Source organism: Oryx dammah, unplaced genomic scaffold, assembly GCF_014754425.2.
Source record: "Oryx dammah isolate SB20612 unplaced genomic scaffold, SCBI_Odam_1.1 HiC_scaffold_11232, whole genome shotgun sequence".
Lineage (NCBI taxonomy): Eukaryota > Metazoa > Chordata > Mammalia > Artiodactyla > Bovidae > Oryx > Oryx dammah.
In genome coordinates, this window is record NW_024080625.1 from 962,527 (window position 1) to 972,020 (window position 9,494).

At 40.7% G+C, this 9,494-nt stretch overlaps 1 protein-coding gene across 1 annotated transcript; it reads right to left on the reverse strand.

The window, feature by feature from the left end:
- Positions 1-808: 808 nt before the first annotated feature.
- LOC120861235 (olfactory receptor 8S1-like) lies at positions 809-3,531 on the reverse strand. Its single transcript, XM_040236869.1, has 2 exons — positions 2,759-3,531; positions 809-971 (listed from the first exon to the last, which is right to left on the reverse strand). The coding sequence occupies exons 1-2, from the start codon at positions 3,529-3,531 to the stop codon at positions 809-811; spliced, it is 936 nt and encodes a 311-aa protein (XP_040092803.1).
- Between the last annotated feature and the right edge of the window lie 5,963 nt (positions 3,532-9,494).

Sequence of the window (9,494 nt, forward strand, 5' to 3'; positions counted from 1 at the left end):
AAAAGAAAAAACTTTTCTCCTTGTGATGTTACTAGTTAGGATTTACTTTCTTATCAGATTTTGTATGTCATACAATGCTGTTAACTATAGTCATCATTATTGTACATTACACTTAATATTGACCTTACACTAGAAGTACCTTTTGATTACTTTCCTCCAATTGCCTTTCCTCCTACCCTCCATCTCTGATAACCATATGTCTGACCTTTCTTTCTAAGAGTTTGGTTTTCCCTAGGTTCCGCATGTATGTGAGATCATATTGCATTTGTCTTTATTTGTCTGACATTTCACCTGAGCAAATGCCTTCATGGTCCATGCGTGTCATCACAAATGGTAGAATTTCCTAATTTTTACTGCTGAATAATATTCCATTGCTTTATCTATGCCTTCTTTATCCATTCACCCATTAAGGAAACCTAGGTTCTTTCCATGTGTTGGGTGTTGTAAATAAGGCTGTCATGAACATGGGGGTGCAGATACCTTTCTGAGTTATTGGTTTCATTTCCTTTGAATATATTCCCAGAAACGGAATTGCTGATACATCTGGTGGCTTCATTTTTAGTTTTTTGAAGATCCTTCATGTGTTTATTGAAAAGATTTTCTTGTGTGGTGACTGGGTCCTCTGTGGATGGCTGCCATTGGTTTTGTGGAGGTTTTTCCATTTTGCTTGACTAGGGGAGGGCACAGGGGTCAGAGCAATGAAGGCTTCTGTTTTTTTGTGCTGAGATAGCTTTGAGATGAAGGTTTCCTGTCTCCTCTCCTTTCTCATGACTTTTCCTCTCTTTATGAGGATGCAGTAGAGCTTGGCTTAGAAGGTAAGCCTGGGTTTCCTGGCCAACCTCCTCCTAAGAGCTGCCTTCACCTCCTGGTTCTTCAAACTGTAAATAAGCGGGTTCAGTAGTGGGGTCACCACACTGTACTGCATGGATAGCACTTGCTCCAGGGCTGAGCCAGAAGCTGGAGTCATGTACCTTGAAGGGAATTGCACAAAGGAAAAAAATGAGCTCAGGACAATGACCACAGTGCTGTTGGCAGCCAAGGTCCATTCCATCTTTTAGATTCTGCAAAGAGCATCCTCAGGGCTGAGTCAGCTATCACCGGTAGAAGCATCTAGAAATGACTGTATTATCAGTGAGAAGTCTGTCATTTCTGCCTTCAAACACTTCCATACATGAATTATCTTATGCAAAACATTATAGGAGCTACCCTGAGGCAAAAGGAAGTTCTGCAGCATATGAAGTGCTACAGGTTAGAATAGAACTAAAAATAATTTCATGCATTTCTGTTGTACTTCATACATTTCAAAGTGTCTTTTCTTAATAGTTATGATGATGATGAGGATTTTTTTCTCTTTTTTTTTCTCATATACACAACTGTATGTTCCCATCTTGTGATGATAATTCCACTGTTGGACTAGCATATGCAAAACTATATGCTAGTCCAATACTGTCATCATTTTTTCCAAACATTTATGGGGAATTAGCCCAGAATCACAGCACTTTATTTTTACAGTGCTTAGTGGAATAAAATTTTGTCCTTTTTAACATATTTGTCTTTGGCTTAGACAAGAAGCCAAGCTTTATAAATAAAGTGAACTATAAAAATGTATTTAACATGAGATATGATTCCAAAATAGTAAGAATTAAAATTTGGATGTACTTTGTTAAGTATCACAAGGAGTATATCCCAAAGAAGCATTAGAAAAAATTTTTTTTGCAGTTGTTCCATTATCATTGGAACATTCTTTTTTGGGTTTGGTATGCTTGATTAAGAAAGATATTCATCTTACTGTCATTTTTTATCTTTTAATTTCACGCTCCTAACATATCTGTGAAGTAGGTGGGAGAAATCTCCTACCCTCTTGGGAAAATGAGGAAACTGAGGCAAAGAGAGCTCAAGAGATTTGTCCACAGGCCCAGGTGAACTCTCCTAAACCATTCCTTATCCTTTCACACCCTATGACTTCTGTCCAAAAAAAAAAAAAAAAGCAGGTGGGAGAAGTTTAGAGCAATTTTTGTAAATCCATCTCCAGTTCACTAGTAGAGAGCATAGGCCGTTAGTTACTCTGTGCCCTGGAAGCAAGGACTCATCAGGTATTGTTGTTTATGTTTGAGAGAAACGTGGTAGAAAAGAGCTTGAGGCGTCAAGTCAGTGAGACTTGGTTTTTATTTTGGCTTCATTCCTAGCTTGTTCTGGAAAGTTTTGTAGGGTACTTGGTTACTCCTAAAAATCAAGTTTTTTTTATCAGAAAATGAGATTAATAATATTTCTGTTTTGCTGTGGCATGATGTATACTAAAATTGAGCTTGATTATGTAAAGTAGCTGTTATATAATAAATGCCTAATAAATAGTTAGGGCAGAAATAAGCTGTGGAGACATCAATTTCCAGTAGGAAAGAGAAATGGCATCTGTTGCAAGGATGATATAATTTATTTATTTTTTGTCTAGTGCTAATAAAAGTCTAGCAAAAGGCTGTATGATTTTCTTTTGATGACTCTGAAATCATAGGTTAATGAAAGTAAGAAAGTCTTTACTTCTTGTATAAACTTATTTTGCAGAGTTAGACAATTGAGGCCTCAGAAAGAAAATGGATTAAAAAAAAAATACTTCATGCATTAGGTCCACAGCTAGAACCTAGGCTTACTGATTCCAGTATAATTCCTTTCCTGCTACTTTACAATGCTCTGTCTACATGGCAAATTTACTTAGTGTGAAAAACACACTGCATTTGTAGGCAAAGTTTTAGCAATGACATACCTGGAAATTCCAGAACCATAAAAGATGATGACCACAAGAAAATGGGATGAGCAGGTAGAGAAGATCTTGTTCCAACCTGTGGCAGAGTTCATTCCCAGGGCTGTCAGGATAATATGGGTGTAAGAACCCACCAATACGACAAAGGTGCCAAGGCCCAGGACCACCATGGTGGTCAGGATGGAGAACACACTAACGTAGGGGTCAGAACAGGGCAACAGGAGTACTGGAGGAAGCTCACAGGCAAAACTGCGGATGAGGTTGGGGCCACAGAAGTGCTGCTGAGCTAGGAGGATGGTGTTAAGCAGGCCAGTCCCCATTCCTATGGCCCAGGAGGCTCCTGCCAGGCCAGCACACACCTTCATGTTCATAGTCACCACATATGACAGCGGGCGGCACACAGCCTGGTACCGGTCATAAGCCATGACTGAAAGGAGGCAAGTTTCAGTGCCCCCAAGAAATATAACAAAGAAGATCTGGATGAAACATTCAAGGAAGGATATAGTCTTCCACTTGGAAAGTAGGTTCTTTAGCAACTTAGGCACAATGACTGAGGCATAGAAAGCATCCAGGAAGGAGAGGTGACTGAGAAAGAAGTACATGGGGGTGTGCAGGTGGGAATCAGTCCTGATCACCAGCAGCATCAGCAGGTTTACTATGAGGATCAGGAGGTAAATCACCAGGAATATTACAAAGAGTACTACCTGAATGTGAGGGTTGTTGGATAGTCCTTGGAGAATAAAGAAAGTGACTGTAGTTGTGTTGCCAGCTTCCATGGAGCACTGGAGTTTCTCTTCAGAAGGACAAGAACAGAAAAGAATGCTCCAATGTGCTATGAATCTCAGAGAATGGCTGGGGATGAGGTGTTATGAATAAGGCTTCAGGGCTGACCCAGGACAGATTGTGTAGCAGAGGCAAACTTGCTATGTCAGACCTCATCAGTCCTGCCCAGTTCAGAGCAATAATCTATTGGCTGCGGTGGAGACGGTGGGAAGGAAGATGTAGAGGCTCAAACCTAGAAAGGAAGGAGAAGAGAAAAGAGATTATTCAGACTGGAGAAGGAAAGGAAGGGAGTTGTAAATAGCCTCCAGAGCACTGAGAAGTGCTTTTCTCCAGTTCCCAAAGTAACTGAATTCAAACCACAGGAAGACTCATTGGCATAGTGAGTAAGCAATAAAGATTTTGGCTGACCTAAGGCCGATAGTCCATGATGCATGTCTGAGTGATTGGCAGAGGTATTGTGACAGCGGATGATGGCACAAAACCATTCTCTGTCTCTGTAAGTTCATGAATCAGTCACTTGGGTTTCTCATTAAAAGAAAATCTGGAAAAACTAGACATTTAAAAATCTGTTCCAGCTTAGAGATTCTACAGATTGGGAGCCAATTTTCCTTGGATATCTCTGGTACTAAATGGAAACTTTCTCCCCTTCTGTGTCAACAGAAGCAGAAGTGGCACAGGATAGTTGTTTTCATGGAAGTCAGGCAGGAGGAAGCTGTCAAATGGGAGGCAAGGGCTGTGTACTTCAGTGACTCCAAGGGCTTCCCATTCCAAGATTTCTGTGAATTTATAATGTCCACTGTTTGTACTGTAGTCTCATCTCTTAACATGAGAGTCCATGAAGACTGTGCTATTCTCTGAGTTGGTAGTAGAGAATTTGGATGAAGCCAAGTCAAATTTGGACCACGTTCTGTGCATCACAGAGATAGTAAAAGAGAAAAAGAGGGGAGATAAAAGACCACCTAGAACATGTGGCAAAATGAACAGTCAAGAGGATTCAGTGCAGAGCAAAGCAAGATATTGTTTTCCCCTCTCTCCCCTTGAAGGGTAACTCAGGAGGAGGATAAATGAGAATCTGATCTCTATTTATGGCTTATATACTCAAGAGTTCCCAGGGTGGATAGTTTTAAGATAAGATGGAGCTGAACGAGAAGGATATTTGTCTTCACATGGGTTCCCTAGGCCAAGCAGAGACACTCTAAGTGGTGGATATTTGAATGGCATTCTTTCTAACATTGGAGCAAAAGCCACAGATATGGCTAGGGCTTCATGGACTACTGACAACTTTGTCTTTCCTTTAGAAGATGCAGAGGTGGAGATTCTGAGCAAGGAAATATCCCTGTAGTCCTTCTGTCCAATGGGAAAATTTCTTGACTTTGCCTCCAAAATAACAATGGCCAGAGGGACTTGATCTCAGCCCTAGACCTTGGAGAGTGTTGGCGGTCCCTGGAGAGGCCCTTAAGCAGGAGACCTGCTCTGATCTGAATGAGTCCTCCAGGGCCAACATTCCTCCCTGTATTACTCTTGTTTCAGTGGGTTGCAAGAGGTACCCTTGGGTGGCTAAGAGTTTCTAAAGATGAAGATAGAGTCTTTTCTATAAGAGACTCTATAAACAAAGTCTCTCTTTTAAGATTTAGAAACCTTAAAACTAAGGTTTCTTAGTTTTAAATCTTGTTATTCCTTTCTCTTTCCCTTCCCTCCTTCTTTTTCTTATCTTTTTGTTAAATTTTTTAGAAATAGGTGTGTATTCATTTGTTACTTTTGGTTGCACCGGGTCTTCATTGCTCATGTGTGCTTTCTCTAGTTGTGAAGAGAGGGGGCTACTTCTCACTGCAGTGTGGCATGGGCTTCTCAATGCGGTGGTTTCTCTTGCTGTGGAACATGGGCTCTGTGCTCACACGGGCACCTAGTTGCAGCATACGGGCTCGGTAGTTGCAGCTTGCTGGCTCTAGGCTGTATGGGCTTCAATAATTGAAGCACAGGGGCTCACTTGTTGCAGCTTGAGCAGTCACAAGCATGTGCTCAGAAGTTGTGGCCTTTGGGCTTAGTTGCACTGTGGCATGTAGAATTTTCCTGGACCAGGGACTGAACCCATGTCCCCTGCATTGGCAGGCAGATTCCCATCCATTGCACCACCAGGGAACTCCTCTTTCTGTTCAATTTTAAATAATATTTGTGATTATAGAAATATAATGATAAAAGGTATACAAAAAAGATATTTTAGGTATTTTAAAAATCAAAAAGTATATTTAAATAACTTCATGATAACAGGCAAAAATACAAATTTTTATGCTATCCAATATTAATTCTTTAATTTTTTGCAATTTGAAAAAAATTCAAGTAGGTTAAAAACTGTAAAACAGTTTTGGGTTAGTAGATGCAAACTAGTATATGTAAAATGAATAAACAACAAGGTCCTACTATATAGCACAGGAAATTATTTTCAATATCCTGTCATAAACCATAATGGGAAAAAGAATGTGTAAATGTTTTTGATGTATGGTAGAAATTAACACAACACTTGGAATCATCTAACTTCAGTTAAAAGGGCTTCCCTAGTGGCTCAGACAGTAAAAAATCTGCCTGCAATGCGGGAGATGGGGTTTGATCCCTGTGTCGGGAAGATCGTCTGGAGAAGGGAAAGGCTATCCATTCCAGTATTCTTGCCATGGAGAATTCCATGGACTGAAAAGCCCGAGAGGCTATAGTCCATGGGGTTACAAAGAGTCAGACACGACTGAGTCACTTTCACTTTCAGTTAAAAAGGAAAAAAAAAAAAAACACTTAAAATTTTAACTGTGGTAGTAACTTTTTACTATGGAAAAATTTAAGCATATATAGAAGTAAAAAGAATAATGTAATAATCCTTCTGTATCCATCACCCAGCTTCAGCAATTACCAGCTCATTGGCGCTTTGACCACATGTGATTGAAAAATGTAATCTCTATATTACATGAACAGTCAAGTACTTAAAACATGAACTTGTTCAAAGGTAGAAAAGTATAGATATTGAAGAGCAATTATCAGTCTTTGCCACAGATAAGGACTGAATGATGGTTGATTGAATAAATCCCTAGGAGATAACAAAGCAACAATATGCAAGGAACTTGGGTTTTTCACTCTGGACTATTGAAGTTCAATACTATTGAACTTCAGAAAAAAATAATCTTTTAATTTGTTTGATTCTCTTTATTTTGGAACTTCTGCAATAGCTTTATCCTTTATTTTCCTGAAACAGAGGTCCTCAGTTCAGTTCAGTCGCTCAGTCGTGTCTGACTCTTTGCGACCCCATGAATTGCAGCACACCAGGCTTCCCTGTCGGAGAAGGCAACGGCACCCCACTCCAGTACTCTTGCCTGGAAATTCCCATGGACGGAGGAGCCTGGTAGGCTGCAGTCCATGGAGTCGCGAAGAGTCGGACATGACTGAGCGGCTTCACTTTCACTTTTCTTTTTTAAATTTAAATTTATTTATTTTAATTGGAGGCTAATTACTTTACAATATTGTATTGGTTTTGCCATACATCAACATGAATCTGCCATGGGTGTACACGTGTTCCCCATCCTGAACTCCCTCCCTCCTCCCTCCCTGTACCATCCCTCTGGGTCATCCCAGTGCACCAGCCCCAAGTATCCTGTATCCTGCATCGAACCTGGACTGGCGATTAGTTTCTTATATGATATACATGTTTCAATGCTATTTTCCCAAATCACCCCACCCTCTCCCTCTCCCACAGAGTCCAAACGACTGTTCTATACATCTGTGTCTCTTTTGCTGTCTCACATATAGGGTTATTGTTACCATCTTTCTAGATTCCATATATATGCGTTAGTATACTGTATTGGTGTTTTTCTTTCTGGCTTACTTCACTCTGTATAATCGGCTCCAGTTTCATCCACTTCATTAGAACTGATTCAAATGTCTTCTTTTTAATGGCTGAGTAATACTCCATTGTGTATATGTACCACAGCTTTCTTATCCATTCATCTGCTGAGGGACATCTAGGTTGCTTCCATGTCCTGGCTATTATAAACAGTGCTGCGATGAACATTGGGGTACACGTGTCTCTTTCAATTCTGGTTTCCTCGGTGTGTATGCCCAGCAGTGGGATTGCTGGGTTGTAAGGCAGTTCTATTTCCAGTTTTTTAAGGAATCTCCACACTGTTCTCCATAGTGGCTGTACTAGTTTGCATTCCCACCAACAGTGTAAGAGGGTTCCCTTTTCTCCACACCCTCTCCAGCATTTATTTCTTGTAGACTTTTGGATCGCAGCCATTCAGACTGGCGTGAAATGGTACTTCATTGTGGTTTTGATTTGCATTTCTCTGATAATGAGTAATGTTGAGCATCTTTTCATGTGTTTGTTAGCCATCTGTATGTCTTCTTTGGAGAAATGTCCATTTAGTTCTTTGGCCCATTTTTTGATTGGGTCATTTATTTTTCCGGAATTGAGCTGCAGGAGCTGCTTATATATTTTTGAGATTAATGCTTTGTCAGTTGCTTCATTTGCTATTATTTTCTCCCATTCTGAAGGCTGTCTTTCCATCTTGCTTATAGTTTCCTTTGTTGTGCTGAAGCTTTTAATTTTAATGAGGTCCCATTTGTTCATTTTTGCTTTTATTTACACTTTCACTGTTCACTTTCATGCATTGGAGAAGGAAATGGCAACCCACTCCAGTATTCTTGCCTGGAGAATCCCAGGGATGGGGGAGCCTGGTGGGCTGCTGTCTATGGGGTCGCAGAGAGTCAGACACAACTGAAGCAACTTAGCAGCAGGAGCAGCAGGCTTCTCTGTCCATCACCAACTCCCGGAATTCACTCAAGCTCACATCCCTCAACTCGGTGATGCCATCCAGCCATCTCATCCTTTGTCGTCCCTTTTTCCTCCTGCCTCCAATCCCTCCCAGCATCAGAGTCTTTTCCAATGAGTCAACTCTTCGCATGAGGTGGCCAAAGTACTGGAGTTTCTGCTTTAGCATCATTGCTTCCAAAGAACACCCAGGACTGATCTCCTTTAGAATGGACTGGTTGGATCTCCTTAAATATTTCCAACTTCCCACCACCAAAAAAAGGTTGCAGTTACACAGTCCTTTGTGTTTGCCTTCAGAAGTAAGTCTATTATGTTTGAGATGTACGTTAAGTGATCTCTGAGCTACAAAGGGTAAGAGGAAATATTACTACAGACAAAAGTAAAAAGTAAAACTTTTATTGCAAGAGTTTGAGCTACATACTCAGAAATATTGTTGCTGTTGTTCAGTTGCTCAGTCATATCGCACTCTTTGCGACCCCATAGACAACAGCATGCCAGGCTTCCTTGTCCTTCACCATCTCCCAAAATTTGCTCAAACTCAAGTCCATTGTGTTGATGATGCCATTTAACCACCTCACTGTTGCTTCCTTCTCCTTCTGCCCTCAATCTTTCCCATCATCAGGGTCTTTCCCAGTGAATCAGTTCTCTGCATCAGGCGGGCAAAGTATGGTAGCTTCAGCTTCAGCTTCAGTCCTACCAATGAATATTCAGGGTTGATTTCCTTTAGGATTAACTGGTTTGATCTCCTTGCTACCCAAGTGACTCTTAAGAGTCTTCGCCAGCACCACAGTTTGAAAGCATCAGTTCTTCAGCACTCAACCTTCTTCATGGTCCAACTCTCACATCCGTACATGACTACTGGAAAAACCATAGCTTTGACTATATGAACCTTTGTTGGCAAAGTAATATCTGAGTGACTCAGAAATATATCTGCATTTTAATACAAATTACATAGTTTGTAGTCTTTTATAACTTCATATCAATAATGAATTAGGCGAAAATTCATTATCTATGTGAAGTTATAAGACTACCCAAGTGGCATCAGAGTGGTGTCCTGGCCTGTTCACTCTGAGCCTCCCTATGTTACCTTTGGGTCCCTCTAGGCAAATAGCCATAGGTGTCTGGGGTGAGACCTGACCCAATGTCAGC